Source organism: Buteo buteo, chromosome 24 (genome assembly GCF_964188355.1).
Source record: "Buteo buteo chromosome 24, bButBut1.hap1.1, whole genome shotgun sequence".
Taxonomy (NCBI): domain Eukaryota; kingdom Metazoa; phylum Chordata; class Aves; order Accipitriformes; family Accipitridae; genus Buteo; species Buteo buteo.
In genome coordinates this window covers 2340667-2362690 of record NC_134194.1, presented here as the reverse complement: position 1 = coordinate 2362690, position 22024 = coordinate 2340667, and the positions used below count along the sequence as shown (strand labels likewise).

Here is a 22024-nt window from a genome sequence, read left to right as displayed (position 1 = left end):
CAGACCTAATATATCAGTCCTGTTTGGGGTAGAACAATCTCTTTCTCTTCCAGATTTCCTCGTGCATATCTTGTGAATTTTTTTCCCTTATAAGATTTATAGACACCTTTCATGTTTCAGCTGATTAGTGGTATGGGCTCTTTGCTTCAGAAAATCGTTCCTTTCGTGCTCTCGATGCTGCGTTGTGTGGGGGAGACAAGAGCCAGGCATCTGAAAACGAATTTATCATCTCTTTTCTCCTATCTTAATAAACGATGGCACCCAAGAACGTGCTTGAGACTCTGCACGGGGAGCTCCAGCTCAGTGCGAGCAAAGTTGACAGCATCTGGCTGTCAGTGTCCGAGAGTCGGTGGAAAGAGATGCGGTAGCTCAGGCACGACAGCCAACCCAACGGGGTTCATCAGTGCTTGTAGCCCGATAGCAGCTCCAGGCAAGGCGCTGCTCGCTGCCGGCGCTGCTCCTGCCGCAGCTACGTACGTACGACTTTCTGCGCCTGCTGCCAAGAGAAACACTCCCGTACGCCGTGTCGCGTTTTCCTTCTGCTGGAAATAGTTCCTTGGGATATAAATACTGTCTCGGTAAGGGCAGCCCTTGCTAAGGCACAGGCTACGTTCATGCAACGCTGATAAATGCATCTCGAGGAGGATGAGGAGGTGTTTTGATGAAGTTGTGCACGGGGTGGCCAAGGCAAGTGGTTGCTGCGGGTCATCTTTTTTATTTGCTGTGGCTCATTCTTCTCCAAATAATCCCTTTTCCTCTGTTCTTTCCTTCCCCCGGTGGGAAGGGACGGGCTGGGGGTCTCCAGCAGGGTGGTGACCAGGGAAGGTCCGTCTGGCTGGGCACTGGCTGAGGGTGCTTGCCGCACACAAACCCACCCCAAAACCCACCTGCTCCCTGGGACTGGGACTTCACACAGCTCCTTTCTAGCTCTGCCTTGCGTTTATCTGCTGTGGGGTAGCTGTGTGAATCGTCTCTGCCAGGAGTGAGGAGGCCTGGGCTCCAGGAGCTCCAAGTCCTGCACGTCAGGAGGTCGGTTGCGCTTCGTAATTGATGGTCCTAGAAGGCAAGCGTGAGAAAACAGATTGCGAGTTTCTGTTCCGTAGCCTAAAAGAGTTCTCCTCGGTGAAACTTCGCAGGCCAGCTCTTAGGAAGGGTTTGCAAACCCTCGTAATTTAAGAGAGACCATAAAAAGCAGGAAGAAAAGCCAGCAGAGGAAAGCAAACTAGGTCCCAAAGGGGGGAATTTTTTTTCTGATTTCGAATTTGAGAACCAGAAAGAAATCCATCTGGTTCTAGGTTTCCGAGAACAAATGCATGAGTGTTTTGCACAATGCAAAGCCTTGCAGTCTCACGGCCTTTGAGATGAGAAAAAGGAGACGGAGCTCTGTGCTGGGAACAGCTTTTTGTGCAAAAGGAAAGTTGCGTAGCCGAGAAACTGAGAGCAACGAAGAAGGCAAAGACCGATGTGCTCTCAGGGGGGTAAATGTTTTCTCTGTGTTTCCCCCAAAGCCGTTAGCTGCCCCTGACATGAAGCACAGCTCTCCAAAGCCTGCCAAGAACTTGGTGGAAAAGGCTGAGGGACATCCATTGCTTCACCTCCATGGTCTTGGTCTGGTAGGTGTTAGGGTAGCGGGAGCGCTCCGGTGTCCGTCAGGAGGAGCCTGTCGATCCCTATGGATGCTGCTGGGTCACCTCTGGCTTTATAACACGGCTGAGCAGAGGGAAGGGTGAGCTGCCGCCACCACGAGCATCCCCGTCCCTGTGGGATGGGGAGCTGGTGGCAACTGGGGATGCCGAGCAGCTTCAGTGCAGGGAGGGCTCTGAAAAGCCCCGTTTCCATCACCGGCCTTTCATGCCTTTTGGAGGCTGCCCAAGCCATAAGTTTTAGCTTTATAGCAACGTTTGCTCTCCACGTACAAATTGCTGAGCTTAACAGGGACGAATGGGCAACGCTTTACAAGCTACCTTGGATTAAAGCAAGTCTGTGGAGATTATGGTCTCTAGACCCTTTGCTGGAGGAGGTTTTCATGCCAGAAATAGCCGCCAGCCCCGTGCTCCCGGCGAAGGGTCTGGGTGTCCCTGGTACGGAGGAGCCCGTGGGGCCGGAGGAGAGCGGAGGATCCTGCCCGGTCCTCTGCAGGCAAAGGCTCCAGCCACCGCTTCCCTTGGACCGAGTGTGCATCTGGGTCCTGACGCACAGATAATTAACCATAATGGCTTTTTAAAAGCATAACTCTGTAGCTCGCAGTGGCCTGCCAGGCAGCATGGACCATTGCTTTTTTCCCCGAAATGTTTATGATCCTTCTTTTCCTCTCTGTGTCATGGTTGAAAGAGTTTTCTTTATTTCCCTTGAAATAATAATGTAAATCTGGGAACTGGAAACCCATAGCCTGGTTGGGTTTGGGGTTGGCTTTTTTTTTTAAGAATATAAATTGGGGAACAGTTAAAATTATATTATTCCTGGCAGCAAAATTCCTTTTTTAATAGATAATTTAAAGTTATTATGTTGGAGGCAGTTTTCCCCACGTGTGTGTGCATGCACGGTGTGGAAGGAGCAGTGCCGAGAGGGCTCGGGGCGGCTGCCGAGGCTTCTGAGGTGGTGGAAGTGCTGGGAGCTTGCCGGAGTCTGCAGTTTTTCGGCTGGTGGCAGAAAAAAACCTCAAAGGCACCATTTTGCAGTTCTTAATTTAGCCCGGTTTTTATCAATGGGAGTTTTGCCTTAGGAAGAACTGAAGTATTGGACTTTCAAGATCTTTTTCTAGCAGGATCTGGTTTTCATTTCTCTTAGCTGTTCATTTTTACAAGGCTTGGGAGCACCAGTGTTTTCTGCCATGCACCAGTGATAGACATTTGTTTCCAATTAGTATTTATTGGATTATTTCAGTCAAAAGTAAGCTTTGTATTAAAGCCCCGCAATATGCACTTTATTATTTGTTCACAGGACGGTGTTTTCTTTTTCTGCTTGGTTTTGCATCAGCTTCAGTCTGCTGAAAAGCTGGTGCGAGGCAGCATCGCTGGGATCTGCCCTGAAACAGATTAAATCAGATTAAACAGATTACAGCCTCTTATACAAGCATCTCTTTCTTCCATCGGTACGGGCATGTTTCTGACTCACAGGGCTGGAAATAGCAGCAGCCGGCGCGTGTCCTTAGGCTGTGTCCGGCTTTCTGCTGCTTTTCCCGATAGCTGGAATTAGCCCCTTTCTGGGGAAGGGGCTGCTGGTCACTCCCCAGGCTGAGGGTCAGCAGGTAAAGCCTGGCTCACGCGGCTTGCGGCAAGATTAACTGTAGGTACTGCTGGATTTATGGGTGTGTGCGGGGCTGACTAACAGGGCTTTGGAAAAACACGTAGGTAATGTTTTATGTAGGTAAAATAATATGGAAAAAGCTTGCCTTTTAACGGCATCTGAGTTCCTGACTTGAGGTCGTATGACAAAAAGATTTCCGTAGTTTGCCTTGGGAATTAAAAAGCAAATTAAAATAGGAATACCAACCTAAACTCTTGACCAGTGCGTTTCTCACACTGTAAATGACTGATGTTATTTTGGGAGAAAACCTCCCAAAATGGATCTTTGTGGAGGAGGGTAGCTGCAAGTAAACAAAAATACCAGGATTGGCCCCTTGGCTTGGGGTCTTGCCCAACGTGTACACGTAGCTGTAGAGCTTGGGGTTTGCCGTGTTTTGCTAATGTAAATCAGGAGCGATTGCCCCGAAGTCAGGAGAGCGATAAGCGCTCTCGGAGTGATGTAACGCGAAACGAGAAGCAGACTCGCAGCCTTTCTTTTGCGGAAATAACAAATATGCTTTTACAGGAGAATAAATGCAGAATACTTGGCAGTGGCTCACCATGGAGGAACAGGCAAGTTCATTTGGTCAGAGGCCAAGGAAAGCTTGCATGGATTCAGCAAGATTTAACTGCAGGTCGAGCCTGAGTTTTCCTTTTCCTGCTGCCTATCTCCATTTTCCACAGTGCATATAAAATATTATTACTGCAAACTGCACGTCCCGACGCGGTCTCTCCGTGTATGTCATGCTAAGAACTCTAAATCTCACGGGGGTTTTTCTGCTTTTTCTTCTCTTCCAGGACAACGGGCCTGCCCAGAGCAGGAGGCCGATGATGCCCCACGGGGCCGGGGGCAGCCCCATGGACAACAAGCAGATGCCGAACGTGCAGCACCATCACCCGACCCGGCTCTACGCTAACAGCGGCTCCGAGGCGGCTCTGCCAGGCCAGCTGAGCGGGCTCCACATCGCTCCTGCCCAGAGGTGGGACAAGAGCGTGGTTTATGCTCCGGGTCCCGCTGCTCTTCACGCAAACTCGGTTTCAGGGGGCTGCGTGGAGGTTGTGGTTATTCCTGGACCTCCAGAGATCCTGGGTTCAGCTCCTGCTCCATTAGTTGAGTGTAGGTGGGAGAAAAGGGGGAAAAAAAAAAAGAAAAAAAAAGAACAAAAAGAAAATAAAAGAAAAGAAAAGAAAAAAGAAAAAAAGGAGAAAGGAAAAAAGAAAAAAAAAGGGGGGGAAGGAGGAAAAAGGGGGGAAAAAGGAAAAAAAAAAGGTAGTTTGGAGATGCCAAGTTCTGAACAAAATGGCCACGTGTATATATGTAGCAACTGCAACACTGAATTTAAGCTTGTGATGCTGAAGCAATGTTCAATTGTTCATCTCTGAGATGGGTAAAGGTGCTGGTTTTCCAGATCTACATAAGATCCTTCTGTTGACGGTGGGGGTAGGTAGATTAGCAGCGTCAGATCCAGTCCCCAGGCTGGGATTAATGCTAGGGAGCATCACAGACGTTAGTATCTTGGTTTTTCAAAGTAGATATTCAAGGCAGAATGGAGGGTTTTGCCTTCCCAGGAGTGGGAATCGCACCGCCACAGACCCCGCAGCAAACCCTTGGTCTGGGGGCTGGAGGTATCCGCAGAGAAAATTAACCCCATCGATCTGGGATGTTTATAAATGTAAGATCTGCTTAATGCAGCTGTCCAGGAGGCTGGGAAATAAATAATGCTTGTAGGAAAGAAAAAGCTTTTCTGTAGCCAAGAACGGTTTGGGAGGATAACTGGGACTTTGAGACAGGCCAGGCTGTGGACTGCGATGCTTTTGCATGGCTTACGCTGCTGCTGATTTATGCTCCTCCAGACTGGCAAAATATTCTGCAAGAAAGTAATGTCTGTATCAAATACAAAGAGCAAAGAGTGTTTCTTTTCAGCTCGGGAACTCTGCGCCTGCATGAATTCATGTTTCAATGACGCTGCGAGCCAGCTTATTCCCTGTGCTGCTCCAGAAAGTTAATGAAGTTGGAAAGAAGAGAAGCACACAAAAAATACAGAGAAGAAAATCTGATGTTATCTGCATGTGAGCCAAAAGCCAGGAGATTAGCTTGGGTGTTTGAGTAGAATTGAGTCAGAAGTGCATTCTCTTTGAATTCGTGCTTGATCAGGCTGGACTGGTCAAAACCTGTCCTTTTTCATTGAAAACATGTGAGTTGATGTATGAGAGGGCTGTAGCAGGGCAGATGGGCACTCGGGGCACACGTGGAGGGTTTGGGCTACCCGGGAGTCACAGGGATCGATCCTCTCGATCACCCGAGGCTGGCACTCGCCTGCCCGTGGGGACTGGGACAGCCAGGCAGGTCGATCCCAGAACGTGGAGCTTTGGCTTTTCTTTGAAAGTGAATTTTGTTTGGTTTTTTTTTCTTTGTTTGAAAGTGAACTTTTAAAATTTTTTTTAAGAGGGCATGAGTATAATGCTGGTAGAGAAGTTGAGTCAGATGAAGGCTAAAATATGTTAAGCTGTCTGATGGGGTGCAGGGCTCTTGCTATTTTTATTGGTTTTATAATGGCCTTGATGACCTTCTCCTTAAAAAGGAAAAGGAGCCCCTTCCCACGAAGCTGTGCTGGGCTTTGGGGCCTCAGCAAACCACAACAGCACTTCAATTCATCTCGTACTTAAACATGTACACGAAACATTTTTGATTCCAAACTACGTTTTTCATGTTTTGACATATTGAATGAATTGGAATAATGGTTTAAATCACCATTTGTTGCCTGTTGTGCCCCAGTCGTGCCGCATACAGACAAGGAGCAGCTTCAGGTCTGGATGCTGAGGGTCGGCGCGTGGTTCGGGGGGAGTTACGGGACCGCTCTCCTGTCCCGTCCTCGGCGCTGAGCGGTCCTGCGGGGTGGTTTTCTCATTTAAGCTGTGGGCCGTGTCTGGCAAACGGATCTTTTAATGCAGTCGCCTACAGAAACACCAACTTCAAAAGAGGTGCTTGCGGATGGTAAGGAGATTTGTTGTCACGCCTGTGCCTGGCAGCAGCTCACGCTCTCCCCGTGCCGGATGCCCTAACAGAGATACGAGGGGTGGCCCTACGTAATGAATGAAATGCGTTGGTTTACCCATTTTTTTCAATAAATTCCATGTGTGGCTGAGCAATTTACAGTGCTTGTAAGCAGCTGCCCTCTTTCCCGAAGGCATCTGGTAACTGGGCCAGCCCTAGCTGTGTTGCTCAACTGGAGCCGAACAGGGAACAAGTTTAACTTCCCGGGTTCAGTGGCTGTTCTTGGGACAGACATACCTCCAGGCAGAGAAACACATGGGAACAGAGGTGTTTAATTGAATCTGTGGGAACCTGGAGGTTTCAGTACTTCCCTGATGAGCTGACAATTGCTGTTTATATTTGACTAGAGCCTTTCTTTCTTTTCTTTAAAACAGCCTCGACCCCTTGAAGTCTCTCCCACGGAGCAGAAATGGGATTGACGTGGAGTCGGATGTCTACAAGATGCTTCAGGATTATGAAAAGCCCGTATCGGAGCCTAAGCAGTCTGGATCCTTCCGATACTTGCAGGGCATGTTGGAGGCGGGCGAGAACGGTAAGGAGGTTGGCACCCGTAGCGATGTCCCAGCGAGTCCCCTACACCTCCCCGCAACCGGGGCTGCGGCGCTTGGACCATCGTTTGGTCCCTCTGCACCCACCAAGTTGCTGTTGCAGGCTTAGCTGCCTCCCTCTTCCCTTGCTGAGAAGGTGGAAAAGCCTCGAAAGGACGCGTCTGCCAGAGCTGATGGGGTGGGTTTGCAAACTCTTCTGCTCTGTCGTTATTTACCGCACGTCGCCTCGGTGCCGAGGCAGCTCAGCTCAAGACGATGGGGGGGGATCCAAGCACCCTGTGAGGGGGAACGCCTGGATGGCAGGTTTCAAATCAGGGTTTCAGATGCTCAGGGCAGCATCTGGGGGCTTACCAAATTTTGTGGCCGACTTGAGCATCGTGTGAAAGTTGGATTTGCAAACAGCTTCTGCATGGCAGCTGTTTTCCTGAGACGGTTTATGAAATGTAACGGCCTAAAGCGGTTGTGTAAGATCACCGGTGGAGAACCATAGGCCTGTTTAAGTAAATGGCATTTGCATAAGGACGTGGGATGGTCCTCAGCAATGCCGGGATAGAGATCAGGAGCTCTTGGCTCACTTCTCAAGTCTGTCAGTGTTTCCTGCCTGTGTCATTAATGCGGGCAGGAGCCAACTCCAAGGATTAAATAAGATCCCCAAACTATACATTTCAGCTTCTTTTTATTGGCCTTTCAACCTTAAGTCCGTTGGTGCTTTCATGTTCAAACTTTCAGGCTTTGCTTTACAATCATTAGGGCAGGACTCTTCATTCTGCTTCCTTCCAAGAGCCTCATACTCCCATCATGTGAATCCAGGAACTTAGTTTTTATGGGAAAGTACCAACTGCTGCAAATCTCATTACGAAGCTGCGAGAGGTAGCGAGTCAGGCTGTTGCATTTCAGTTTCTGTGTATATAAAATGATGGAGAAGGATATTCTTTGACTAGAAGGATATTGCTTCTTGCTTCACAAGAAGAACCATGATCGCAGGTAACTCCTGAGCATCAAGGGTTTCTACCAATTTTAGTTTTCTCAGTGGCACTTTGGTATGTCTGCAAAGCACGAGATGGGATCAGCCTTGGAATTACTGGGTGTAAATATTAGAGCCCCTTCGAGGCTGGCAGGAAAACTGACGTTAATTACAAGTTCCAGATGTACTCTCATGTCCCTCACCAAGGGTAAGCACAAGCAGCTTCCCAGTGAGGTGCCTGCTGCAGCCCCAGGTCTCCTCGTTAGGAAGAAGCAAATAGGAAGTGACTCTGTTAATCCCAATTAATAACACTGCTGCTTTCCTCCCTTCTCTGTGCCAGGGAATGGGAACAAAATTGAAACTTTCCTGGTTTGCTGCTGCCTCCTTTTGCATCCCATGGCCCTGGGGTGGCAGAAACCCAGCGCTGCCCTTTGGGAGGAAGGGAGAAAGAAAAAGGTGTGGGCTGGGAGAAGGGGAGGACAAATTGGTGCCAGGACAGTCCCCAGACCCTGGGACTGTCCCAACCAGTCCTGGATGTCTGCTTCTCCCAGCAGTTTCTCGGCACCAGCCCATCACTAGTGCAGCGCCGTGTGTTCGGTTGGAGCCCGAGATGCTGCGGACGGGTACCAGCCAGCATGGCGGTGGGCTGGAGAGGTGACCTCCCAGTTCTGCCACCGACCCCTTCCCTCTCAGCTGTGCTGGGCAGCGGGGATGTGCGACTGGCCGCAGGCACGGTCTCGCTCGTGCCTCGGTCGTTGCGACGCTGTGTTTATTTCACGAGGGATGAGAAATGAAGTGAAAAGCATCCCTCCTGGCATCAAGCTCTGCGATGTTTCGGCACGATGTAAATCCCCAGGAGTGTTCCTGCTAGGTTGTTTTACAGCTTCCACCCCTCCTCCTTTTTCCTTAAGCCTAAAATTAGATACTTTGGCCTGAGCCTGCTGTGCGTTGTCCTTTTAAAGTCAAGATCTCCTCTCCTGAGGAGCTGGGTGTCTTGGACAACAACCTGTTTTATATGGAAGGTGTTTCTACTGGAAGCCGTATTTTCTTCAGCATCACCAGCCCCATCCCTCACCCTTCAGGAGCAATGCTTCATGCTGAGGATCTGGTGGAATCGCAGCGGTTGCCTCGATAGGCGCCCTTGGATGAGCGCTGCAGCCACAAATGGGGACAGCGATGGTTAACGTTGTGGAGTTAAAGCATCTCGCTGCCTTCCTGAGGACCATAAATTACGATGAGACTGTGGGCTGGTAAATAGAGGGAAATGATCCATCGTTTGGGAAGATGGGAAGCAGCCCTCCCTGCAGGGTTTATTTTGCTGTAAAATCTCTTCCCCCACCCCGCCTCTCTTTTAAGCAGCTTATCCAAGCATTCTGTCTGAGAGACAGTGACAGCTTAACTGTTAAATGTTGGCAGATGAGCGCGTCTAGTCCAAGCATGCTGTATCTCACGCTGGGGGAAGCCAACAGCTTGAGTAGTTGTTTCTGTTTATTCCCAGCAAGGCAGTGGAAGGACTCGAGAGGCGACCTTGGCTGGAGCCAGCTGCGATGCTCCTGGGGTGGAGCAGCCCCGGTTCGCTCCTGGGCAGGTGTTCTCGCACATATCGAGGCTCTCAGCATCTCCAAACACTATACTACGTCTGGGGATACTGGGGTTTGGTGGGAAATTAGTCCTTTTGGTTTCACTCGCTTGGCTAGAACCGTTGGCAGCCTTGGTCCCTGGATCAGAGCCACGGCTGGGGACGGGGTCCGCTGTGCGAGGACGCCCGCACGTCCCCAGGGTGGCCCCGGGGATGTTGGGGTCGGGCGTGCTCCCTCCTCCCCAGCCGAGCCCAGGACCATGGGTGCTCCCGAGAGGTGCCAGATCGGGGAGCGGGGCTGTCTCCGTGCAATGAAGCTTTGCCGAGCGGTGCCCTTCATAACGTACTGCGTGAACCTGCGCGGGATCAGTGAGCGACCGCCGGCGACGATGTGCCCGTTCCAGGTACTAACAATTCACTTTAGGAAAGGCAGAGGCATTCCTGGAGCCATGGGGGGCACTTCAGAACAAAATCCAAGTGGAAGTTTCCAAAATGGGCGCAGTGCGTATGGACACCTGGGTCAGAAGGTGCCTGTGCCCCTCCTGAGACCTCCTGGGCATCGCAGGCTTTAAGCACACGTTTAAGGTTGACCGTGGGCTGAAATACTGTGGAGGATCAGGGAGAGTAGGAAGTCTGAACGCTGAAGAATGGCTTGTTCATCCAAGAGCTCCCCTGCTGCTTTTCCAAACTGTCTCAGCTGATGGAGTAAGATACATTGTCCTTTTTCATGACATTTTCCTTTCTGTAACCTCAGGCCATCACAGAGGAACCACAGATCAATATATACCCAAAAGACCGGTCAGTTGTGAGCCATGAAAAACCATGCAGTGAATATTGGAAGCTTTTAAGTGTCCCAGTGGTTGGCAACAAGCGTGTTTGTGTTGTCTGAAGTACAAGGGCAGATGATAGATGATGTCTAAGGAGGGGGCCGCAACACGGAAAACTTTGCCATGATATTGTTCAGATGCACAAAATCTTCATTGCTTCCTTTCCCTGTCACTGGACCTTTATGAACGGAGGCTTGGTGCCCCAGAAGACCTTATCTTCTAGCACAGTGGTTTATTTTAGATTGTTTGAGATTAAATGAGTGTTCTAGAGAAAAAAAGTGCAAGTAATTCTATTATTGTTTGGTTTAATTTGCCTTATTCTCCAAAGGCTTTCACCTTTGTCTCCTTGACTGATGGTGGATCTACCAAGTGCACCTGAAATGGTGGTGTGATAGAACCTCTTCTTTCTGGAGCTTTTCTGAGATTTTTGCTATTTATCTTTCTTAACTGACTAGATAGTTTTGCAGCCAAATTCATCTCTCATCTCTAAATTAAAGCTGCTTTGCCTTTTGACAAGGTATATGTACTGAATTGGTGCTATCACGTGGATGGATCATCTGCTGATGCAGCCAAGGGCTTCTGCTACCCTCTGGGCTTCATTACGATGAGCAGAGGGTCAGCACAGTGTCCCACGGTCATCTGCACACCCAAATGCTGTGTGACTTTTGAGATAGTTGGTCTCGCTATTTGCTCCTTAATTCCTTAGGAGCAAGTTGCAGGTTCTGTTGTGACACGCAGAAACTCATCTGACTCCTTAAGGAAAAAAAAAAAAAAAGTGTGTATGTGTGGGAAGCGCCAAGAAGACAATTTTTCAATCTGTGTCTGTTTTAAAATTCTTGGCAGGTGAAAAACTCGACAAACTCAGCAACCCGCGAAACATCAAGTCCCCGGTGTCAAAGCTTGGCGGTGCCATGTCCGGGCTGCAGATGCTCCCTGAGTGCACCCGCTGCGGGAACGGCATCGTGTAAGTGTCGCGTCTCGCCGGAGCCTTGCAGAATACCTTGAAGCCCTTTCTGGTTTTTGCTAATTGTATATAAACCTGGAATTAAGGAATACAGCTTGGATTGCCCCTTTTAAGGGAATCGTGTGGCAAAACAGGGATGATTCATGGGATGTTTTCTGCCCTGCTTATCATAGTAACTGCCCAGGGACTATGAATAGCGCTGGCAGTGCTGGCACTCTCGCTGCCCTACGGAGGGAGAAACGCTCTGAGGGTCAAGTAGAAGGAGTCTGTGGATTATTTTTGTTTGTTTGTTGCAGAGTTGGTCTCCGACAGATGGATGTGGGGTCTGATTTCAGAGAATATAGGTGGTTTTCTGCTTCATTGTGTTGTAATTTATGTTCTGTTGTAATTTACATTCTGCTCCAGCCAGATTTGCTGGCTGAGAGTCTGCTCTGCGAACGCCTGTAACCACGTTCCTGCTGGTGCTGAGGGTCTCTGCTCCAAAAGCCGTGGTGCCTGCGTGTGCGCAGCCCCAGCCCTGCCAGCAGCGCTTGGAAGATGCTGGTTCCTGATGTTCGGATCCAGGCTGGGCGTAGATATTTGAGGCTGCGTTTTGCATCGAGCCGTGGAGCGATGCCGCAGGGGGTGCGGACAAATGGGAACGGAGCATCCCTTCCCGCAGAAATACGGCGGAGCCATCCCTGGAGCCGGGTGGCAGCTTTGGGTGGGCTGAGCTTTGAGATGGGAACCCACGATAACACCCTTACGTGCCCCTACATGCTGCTTTCCTTCACTTGCTCCGTTTTACTTGAGGCAGCAGGAGAAGCTGTTGATGCTCACTGTTTCTCCATCTCACCCAACCTCTCCCCATCTCTCACCAGGGGCACGATCGTCAAAGCTCGGGACAAGCTCTACCACCCCGAGTGCTTCATGTGCGACGACTGTGGCCTCAACCTGAAGCAGCGAGGGTATTTCTTCATCGAAGAGCAGCTGTACTGCGAGACGCACGCGAAGGAGAGGGTTAAGCCCCCCGAGGGATATGACGTGGTGGCTGTTTATCCAAACGCTAAAGTCGAACTTGTCTAAACCCAGGCTGTGCTCTGGAGAGGTCGGGCGGCCGCGCGCCCACCCACGTCCTCCCCGCCGGCTGCGCAATGTGGCTGTAATCAACCCCGATTACCAAAGCCCAAGTTAAAATGCCTTTTCCTAGATAAAACCGTTTACACTTGGGATCTCCAGGGGATGGTGTTGAAAGCATACGAACAGGTTTTTCCCTTCTTTTTGACACTCTGCTTTTTGGGTTGCTGTGTTGGGTTATTAGTCTGTGCCATAACCTTATCCAAGATCTGTGTAAATATTGATTAATTCTCTGCTCTGTTTTATATAAAACCAGTATTCCTTTTTTTGCCCCCCTTCTTCTGAAAAAGCGAGGAAGATGTTTTAAAAGCTCAAAGAAAATAAGGCACTTTAACAAAAGAAGCTGACTCCTATATCCTGACCTTAATCTCCTGCCCTCCGGCTGCCCCGGTGATTAAAAACCGACCCCCTGAGGAGTCTGGGACGTGGTACCGGTGGGTTGGGGTCCCCGGCTCAGCCCCATCCCCGCAGATGTGCCAAGGAAGGGTGGTCTCTTAAAACAGTATTTGCTGTGAAATTCCCTGCATGAGGGCACTGCAGTTTGAGGCTGACACGGACCGATCCAAGTTCCCCGAGAGATCTCCACACTGAGCGTGCGATGAGGCTTTTTTCTTCCTTCTTCCACTCCTCTTATTCAGTTGTTCTCTGTCATCTAATCATCCCAACACACTTTTAAAGGACACTGAAATAGCACAGAGCCCACCTCGGCTATTCCCACCTCCCATGCTCCTGCCCCCAAGCTGTCCTTGCTTTGGCCGTTCTGGCTCTTCTTCCCCAGCTTTTGCTGTATTTTTGTAGTCCTTTATTTCTCGATCCCCAGATTGCTGCCATCTGGGTCTGCCTCCCAGGAGGGAGGCGGTGATGAAATCCCTCCAGGCACTTAGGGAGTAACTGGAGTGGGGGTGAGCCCCGAGTCCAGAGGCAGTGGGTTTGGATTTATACCCGTATCCCAAGGCTGCGCTTTCAGCCAGGTCCATAATCCACTTTATTTGATGGAGAAGAGGTTTTGAGGATCTTGGGATGTCGCCTTGTTGGAGAAGTGGGTTTTTTTTCATGTTAGTGTTTGGAGGGGAGAGAGAAACAGAGTTTACTCACGCAGCTGCTGGATGCCACTGCGCGTGGTGGCAGGGGCCGTGTGTTTGGTACCATGAGGTTACTTCTGCTTTGCGACAGCCTCCTTCCTCCTCCTCACCTGAGAGAGGGAGGACGTGGGGGAGGAAAAGACACATCTATGCTTGCTTCCCTTCCGTGGAGAAGGAAAATAAGAGACGGGGTGATGGCCAAAGCACTCCTTCCCCTTCTGGCTCTCCATAACAGGGGTCTGAGAAATCTGGGACTGGAGGAGGGTCAGGAACATTATCCTGGTTGGGGCTGAGCATGCAATTTCTTCCTACGGGTTCTGCACCCCAAAAGGGAGTAAGTATTTTAGGGTGTTACTGGGCTACATCTAGACCTCTTCATGCAGTGCCTTACAGGGACTGGAGCCGCTCCTGCCCTGTGCCCGGCAGGATTGGGCTGCCCGAGCGTGCAGCTCCCTCCAGCCGGGTACCGCTGCGCAGCCGCAGGGATGCTGACCGTGCGCGTTCCTGCTGGTAGCAGAACTTCCACCTCCCCCTCCTTCCGCCATCGGGATTTGTAATTATTAAAGTACAAGTAACACGTGGAAACTTTTATCACAGCGCTGAGCCTCGTTTTTCTTGTGTTTGCATAGTCTTGCTCAATAGGTTGGATCATCTGAAGGGAAATACTTGGGACAACTATAAACGATGACAAGACTAATAATGATCAGGTGGGAAGTGTTACTGCCCTTGTTTGCAAGCCTCTGCTTGGAGCTCCTTAGTTTTCCATCGTCAGAAACATTTATTCTGAATTCCTCCGTTAACTTTGCCTGTTGCTGGGCTGAGCTCTGGTGCCCGTAGCTTGAAAGTTCAGGCTTCACCCAAACGCAGGACTGAAGCCAGCTCGGCTGAGCAATGGAAAACTCACGACACGAATGGCGCAGGGGGCTTTTCCCATTTTCCACGGCAGCAGACGGCCGCAGCTGCCCACTGGGGCTGCGTGTCATGCTCTGCAGCTCTTCTCCCTTGTTTGGCTCCATCTGCGCAGCGGTTGTGTCCTACAGGGATGCCAGGTGTCCTGCAGCCTTGGCCCAGGAAACACCTTAGAAATTCATAAATTGTTCCATTGCCCTCATTTTGCACACCTAACTGAGCGGGCTGCTGGAGGGGCATCCTTGCTGGTCTTGCCCGGCTGCTGTACCAGTACAGTACTGGGAGTGCTGGGCATGGGGCTTTTCTTTTAATTTGAACCCAAGTTCCCACAAATCAGTTTTTCCATGCAGTTGTCTCGTGATACCATTTCTTAGGAGTAATCAACTCATTTGATCCCCCTGTGGAGCTTGAAGCTGGAGCCGCCTCGCACAACCCCATCCCAAGGCACATTGATTCCTGGCTTCGGGCCATCTCGTTCACATTATGGGGTTTGCAGGACCTGCCGCAAGCGAGCCTACCGTGTCACCAGGTAATGCTGTTTAACTCTGTAAAACGTGGGGAGGGCACCATTTGTATGAAATACAAAATAAAATTGTATTATTGGTTTTATGTCTCACATTACTTAGCTTGGCCTTTGCCTGGTCCCTGGCTGGGTCTCACCTGTGGCAGTACCTGTATGTGCAGGGGTCCCTCAGCATCCAGATAAGGAGGGTGCTGGATAAACTTCAAAAACCGTCTCAGAGCCAGAGAGCTGCAGTACTCACAGCATTGTGCATTGAGAACCTTGTCTGAGGTTTGGCCTGTGTTTGGGTGGGGTGTTGGTTGTTTTTTTTCTTAACTCATGAGACCTTCCTGGGACCTTCTGTCCCACCATGTGCAGAGTTGGGAAGGGTCATCGTGTCTCTGCCTGTTACATGAATGCCCACGGGTGCCCGGGTCTTCTCCACCAGCGTGACCCGGTTCATCCTGCGACGTTCCAGAGCTTGACTGCATCTGCCCCTGCATAAGGCTGATGAATCAGGTTTATGAGCAGTGTTTAACCAGCCGTGGCGCTGCTCCGAGGGTACCTTTCCCACCTGGTGGCCCAGGCTCTTGCCAGACCAGGAGCCGCAGCTCTTTGGGGTTGGGGATGTCACCTGCCCCGTCACCACGGGCAGGATCCAGGCAGAACCCAGGCTGGCAAACACCCTTTTCCCCAAGGATGGTGTAAACCACGGTACAGCTGTAAGCAAACAGCATTCCTGAAAATCCCCTTGCACGGTGCGGGCTGCAGCACTGCTTGGGCTCATTCCCCATAATGGTCCACCACAGGGAGCCCGGAGCTGCGGCATCGGCACGGCGGGGACAAAACCAGTCCCAAAAGCCCTGTCCCACCCCGTCATTGCTGACCCCTGAGCTATAGAAACCCGCTGGGTGGTAGGAGCACGGGGGACCAGGAGGGTGAGGGCAGGCTTGCTGGGATTTAGCAGCTGTATCATAGAGGGATGCTTATGTAGCTAGATCTCAACAGGTCTGGTTTTAATAGTCGGTTGCCATTTGATTCACTGGTATGTGGGAAAGTCGGAAGTAATGTCAGTTAAGTGCCTCCAATAGATATTTAATCTAAAAGGTTTTATTTGGAAAGTGTTCATATGTGGAAATTGTTGCTTGTGTGTGCCTAAAATATTTAAGAAGACAAAGCCTCTGAGGATCCCCACGTGGCATGAAAGATTTCCATACAGTTTGGGTCTGTGTAACTCCACGTCTAATTAGTGCACATATTCAAATAATTAACATGCTTATGACTCTCCAATTAGTGATTTTTCTAGTCACCCTTGAACGCGTACGTATGTCGGATGCATTTATACATTACAGCCACCACAGTCCCTGGCCCCTCTGCCCTGGGCACCGCTGCTGTGGGGCTTCAGCCCCACGGCTGATCCCCGGGTGTGAGACTGGCAAGGGGGACGCAGGGTGCCCGGACAGCCCTGGGACCCCTCCAAGACCCCCTCGCTGTCCCCACGGCAGCTCTGGCCCAGGCAGCAGCCACTGTCTGACCTGCCCAACCCCGGGAACCTACTCCAGTCTCCTTGCAAGACGGGTAAGATCAAACATGATGAAGGGCACCGTTTATTAACTAAATGAGGTGGGACCGGGGCCAAACTGATTCAAGTTCTAATTGTTTAACTTTTTCCATGTATCATCATTAACGTTTCCTACTTAGCCAGGCATTATTTCCACCACCACACCCCCTTTCTTCTGCTGCTTTTGTTTGGAGTTGTTTAACTTTGCTTTTGTTACTGGATGGCTGCCCCAGGGACCTTAAAAAAAAATCTCGGCTGGTCCATTTGTATTAGGATAAAAGTCTTTGTGCCACAGAAGGGGAGGTAAAGAGGCTCTCTGGAAAAGTTCCCCCTCCTCCCTTTCTCATGTGTGAAAAAGGCTATTTTAATTACTTCAGGGGAAAAAATCTTCCCCACACGTATAATAAAACACACAAAGCTGCTCCTGACTGTAAGGGAACGGATCTGCAAGTTATTTTGCCTCTCTGTTTCTCCCTGGGAAAGCACAGACTGTCAGGAAACACCCACAGAGCTCCCCCAGCCCGGGAGCAGCTTCTCGCAGCGGGACATTTAAATATTTTGAATTTTTACACAGTCCTAAAGCAGTTCCTTCGTGCAGGGAGAGCTGGTGGGGAGGGCCTGGGCTGCAGCCAGCCCTGCTGCTTTGGGCAGTTAATGCGCACAGGGTCGCTCGCTCTTGCTGTGCAGAGATGCTGCTCAAGCACGCTTCAGGCTTTTAGCTTTATCAATGAAAACAACTACTTTTTTTCTTTTTTTTTTTTGAAGAAACACCCTAGTTCTTCACTCCCAAACCTGAGGGGTGCCAGGAGGCCAGGGGTGAGCGTCTGTCCTCCCCGAGCTGATTGACTTAGAGGAGACGCAAGCTGCCGGCACTGCGGCACCACGGCACAGCGGGGCTGGGGCTCGGTGGCTGGGGCTCACCGGAGGGATGCTGAGCACCATCATGGGAAAAGCCAGCCAGAGGGGACCTCAGGAGGCCACTCGGTCCCTCCTCCTGTCCCCAGGCAGCACCAGCCACCCACATCCCTCCCAGGAGGTGTCTGATCTGTCCTCAGGATGGAGTCTCCCAGCTCCCCAGGCAGCGTGTCCCAGGGCATTTCTGAACATCTTGGGGGATGCAGGGGGTGCCTGGGATGCAAAGGAGTGTATCGGGGGGGGGGGGGTGATGTGCAGAGGAATCATAGAATCGTTTAGGTGGGAAAGACCTTTAAGATCATCGAGTCCAACCATCAACCCAACACCACCGTGCCCGCTGACCTATGTCCTGAAGTGCCACATCTACGTGTTTTTTGAAAACCTTCAGGGATGGTGACACCACCACATCCCTGGGCAGCCTGTTCCAATGCCTGACAACCCTTGCAGTAAAGACATTTTTTCTAACATCCAATCTAAACCTCCCCTGCCGAAACTTGAGGCCATTTCCCCTCTTTCTATCACTCGTTACTTGATAGACGAGACGAGCACCCACCTCACTACAACCCTCCTTTCAGGTAGTTGTAGAGAGCGATAAGGTCTGTATGGGATGCATAGGGTAGACAGCAGTAAATGGGGGTACCTGGGGCTGTATAGGATGTGTAGGGGGTACATGAGGTGCATAGAGGCAGATGGGGTGCCCGGGGAGCAGGGGCATGGGGGCAGGCTGAGCTCCAGCCCCGCTCCAGTTCAGCCCCGCCGGGCGCTGCGCCTCTCTCCTGCACCATCTAGTGATGGAAACCGAAATAGCCAGCGGTTTCAGGCAGGCTGGGAGAAGAACCTGCGCCGGGAGGGAGGATTCCCGGCCTTGTGGGGTGGTTCCCGGGTGGGAAGAGTCAAACCCACCCGGGGGGGCAGCGCTTCTGGCCAAGGCTGCTCCGGGAGAGGCGGCTTTAAGCCGCAGCGATGGCTTTGAGCTCGTCCCTGGGCACTTGCGTCCTGGCAGACATCCCATCTCTGCTCCGGCAGGATCCCTTGCCTTGCTCTGATGCAGCTTTGCTCGCCCTGACCCAAAGGCTGAGGGGCCAAGGAAGCAGGATGGGATCCTGCTTTTCCCGGCGGGATGCCTCAATGCATCTGCTCCTGCTGCAGAGCTGCGGTGGAAGCGCGTGCTGGTGCCCTCCTAGCCGGCAGGGCCAAAGCCGTGTCTCTTACCTGAGCGGAGTGACGTTGCGCCAGGTAAAATTACTTAAGTCCTTGGTGAGCGGTGGATGGTCTCGGGAAAGCTGACTCCACTTGAGGAGATGCGTTTTGGGGGGTTTATCCCAATCCTCACATGTGTGCTACAGGCACCCCGGCTCCATCTCTTTTATGGGATTCCTATCGCAAACACTGAAAAAAAAAAATCACGCTGAGTGCTTGTCTGCCCAGCCATGCTTAGGAGGGGAAAAGTTCACACACCACTGCCAGGAACTGGGAAGCGATGGCCACAACTCCCCCTAAAAGCTCTAAGTCCTGTAAATTAATATGCTTTCAAGTGAACCTTGCACTGGGCCATCCTCGGTACGGCTCCGTGGGTGAACGCACCACTGAGAGAGCAGCAAGGCTGAAATGAGTCAAAAGCCCTTTCAAGAGTTGCCAAAGATCACTTTTTCCCAGATGCCATCAGTCCAGTGGCCCTGATGGACGTGATCACCGGCTGCAGCCGCTCCAGCGCTGACAGCAGGCAGGTAGGAGAGTAAGTCCAGGGCTTTGGGCAGAGCACGGCCGTACCACACTCCAGCCGGGTGGCAGACGTGCTCCAGCACCTGGGCACAGAGCTCCTGGAAGGCCACTCTGCAGGCTCAACAAACACACTTACAAAATGGGTTTTGCTTTGCCCCATCAATAAGCAAGCTTCCGCATGATCCGAGAGCTACGCAAACAACACAGAATTACAAAACTCCAAATTATCACGTGTTTTCTTAGTTCCCAGCTCTCGAGATGGCTACTGGGAGGATGACGCAGTAGTCCCGTGCAGGCAGAGGATCCCTTGACAGGGGCCTTGCCCAAGCAGAAGAGAAAGAGCGGAGCTGCAGTAATGACCCTAACCCGGAGCAGACCAGGAGCTCTGGTGACAGCTGTACCGGGCAGCAGTGTCACACGGGGCAGGAGCCGGGCTGCTCCAGGGCCACTGGGCAGCTTGCAGCATCACAGCAGCCCGTCGGTGCCTCTTCCTCCTCCAGCCCCTGCCTGACTAGTTTAGGCCACGTTAGAAAACTTGTTTGCACAAGAGCAACGTATTTGCATGAGAGGTGTTTTTTCAGCTATTCAAAGATTTGCTCCTTGTCCCCCTGTGACAGAGGTACTTCCTTGCTCTGCCGGCTCCTCAGCATCTGATTTCACTTTACAGGAATCTCTCCGACCTTGTTTCCCACACGCTGCTCTTCATCTAATAGCTGACAGCATGTTTTAGAAGGCTGTGGGGAAATGCACCGGCCGCTTTCAGAGGGGTCATTTAGGAGAACTAGGACTGGTCCTTCCTCTGCAGTGAATTTGCTCCGCAACTGCCCGAGCCATTTACTGGCCACTAATTCCATGTGGTTTTCATAATCTCCGTGCCTGGGTTGAAGTATCCCTGATGTTGGATCATAAGTGGGGTTTGCAATCTGGGGAGCACCCAGCAAAGGCTGGCAGGAGAGCAGCATCACTCTGGGCTAAAATGATTTTATGCAGTAGCTAGTGGTGCTGTGGCAGAGCTGGCTAGAACACAAGGTATTTCTATAACTACTAATTTATGCAGATTCACAATATAAGAGAAACCCCCATGGTGTTTTCATGTTGAACACATGAAATTTATAATACATTAAGGATTCATCTGCAAACCAGATAAACCTGAGCATGTCATACATCTCTACCACTTACTTTTGATACGCTACATTCGCAGTCTAACCACAGCTCTTTATGAGCACTGCAAATTATTCCTGCTATTACTGTTGACTGAATAATTATTAAGATTGCGTTAACATGAACGCTTAAGACAATACACTCCCAATTCCTTATTTCCTCACGGAAGCAGGCGTGCCTTGCCTGTCTTTGCTGCGGTTCTTGCACAGCCCCAAGGCAGGGCAGGGCAACAAACGGCTGCTGCCTGCTGCTGAGCCCCTGATCTGCCCGAATCGGCTCCTGCTCCGCTCTTATCACTGGGGACAGCTTTGGCTGTGGGGTGGCTCAGGCCTGGCATCGAGATGCCACCTCCAGCCTCTCTCCAAGCAGGAGGTATCTAAACCTTCCCCGTTGGTTGCATGACATCGGCTCTCCATCCCTTATCCCAAGTAGCAGCAGATCTCTGCCTGGGCTGGATAAATGCTGCCATTTGCTTCTCCTCCCCAGGCGCTGCCGCAGCGATCGCTCCCGGGTCTGTGCCTCCACCTTCCACGTAACCCTCTGATCATCTCTGCTGCAGAGATGCTTCCCCGGCCTGCCCTCACCCACCGCCGGCACAGGCATCGTCAGCTCTGCGTGCTCCAACTGTCTCATTCCCGCTGTACGCCTCCAGGGAGCCATATCATTCAAGCAAGTCAAGCGCTGTGCGTGTTTTAAACACCACCGTGTTTCCGAGTGCCCCTTGAGTTATTTCAGAAGACGACAGCATTGCTCAGATTTCAGAAATGGCTTTACCAGCTCTCTACATATCTGACTCCAGGCAAAGCCAAGAGTCACGTGTAAAGCAGTAACAGTTAAGTTAGGGAACCGGCATATAAAAAGCTCCTTTCCCCGAAGCCAGAGCTGCTACGGGCTCCTTCAGAGCAGACCCTGCTGACCTTGTCTGCTGCGTAGAGTAAACACCACTGGGAAACAAATCCTGGGCTGCAGAGAATGCCAGATTTTCAGGGGCTGTGAGCGCGGCTGATTCCTGAAGCTGTGTCCGATGCTTATTTTTCCCCGTGCCAAGGTGCAGGAGGGGCTCACATCACTCCTGCCTCCAGCTCTGCCTGCGTTTCGCGGGGTGCCGCTGCTGGGGAGCTCCGGGGGCAGAGACCCTGCTGCCGTTGCACCCCGGCTGTGCTCCCACCGGCCACGGCAGGCCCCCCAGCTCACACCTTGACCAATAACTGTTCTGGTTTCCTATCTATTCACGATTATATCGTGACTCTTGGCTTTGCCCAGCTCTCACAGAGCATGTTGGGCCATGCTACTTGTCCATCCTTGCAGCAGCATTACGGGGTGAGGGGGGGGAACCTGGTTCGTGTTCCAGAAGGGGCTGGATTCAGGGCTCTGGGGGGGAAGGCGGGGGGCTTGGGGATGGCGGGGCCATCGCATTGCTCCTGGACAATCCCACTGGGCGCCAATTTCCTACCGGGCGTGGATGGTAAGCTGCTGGTACTGGCGCAGCCCTGCCCGCCGTGGGTCCCCGAGCCTGCTGCCAAGGAAATAAATGAAATAAATTGAAATAAAATGAAATAACTTGAAGTAAATTGAAATAACTTGAAGTAAATTGAAATAAATCTGGGGGTGAAGGAAAAAAGAAACAAACCAAAAAAACCCCAAAACCCCAAAAAACCACAAAACCCAAAATACCCCTCCCAAAACCAAAAAAACCCCAAACAAAACGAGGCATAAACACTTCCTTGGGAAGCTCGGGAGCCGGCTGCGGGGCAAACGTGGGTGCCCAGGCCGAAGGCTCCGGCGATGCTGCCGCCCCCTCTTGCCTCCCCCTCCCCCGGGAGCGGGGACGCGCC

At 51.3% G+C, this 22024-nt stretch overlaps 1 protein-coding gene across 1 annotated transcript in view; it reads left to right on the top strand.

Annotated features, from left to right (window-relative positions):
- The window catches only part of PDLIM4 (PDZ and LIM domain 4), a 53933-nt gene extending 38570 nt beyond the window's left edge, over positions 1 to 15363 (top strand). Inside the window, exons 4-7 of the mRNA XM_075056344.1 lie at positions 4083 to 4264; positions 6714 to 6871; positions 11101 to 11221; positions 12082 to 15363. Of these exons, the coding sequence (XP_074912445.1) occupies positions 4083 to 4264; positions 6714 to 6871; positions 11101 to 11221; positions 12082 to 12286 (666 nt within the window). The 3' untranslated portion in view covers positions 12287 to 15363. The remainder of the gene's footprint in view (positions 1 to 4082; positions 4265 to 6713; positions 6872 to 11100; positions 11222 to 12081) is intronic.
- The last annotated feature ends 6661 nt before the right edge of the window (positions 15364 to 22024 follow it).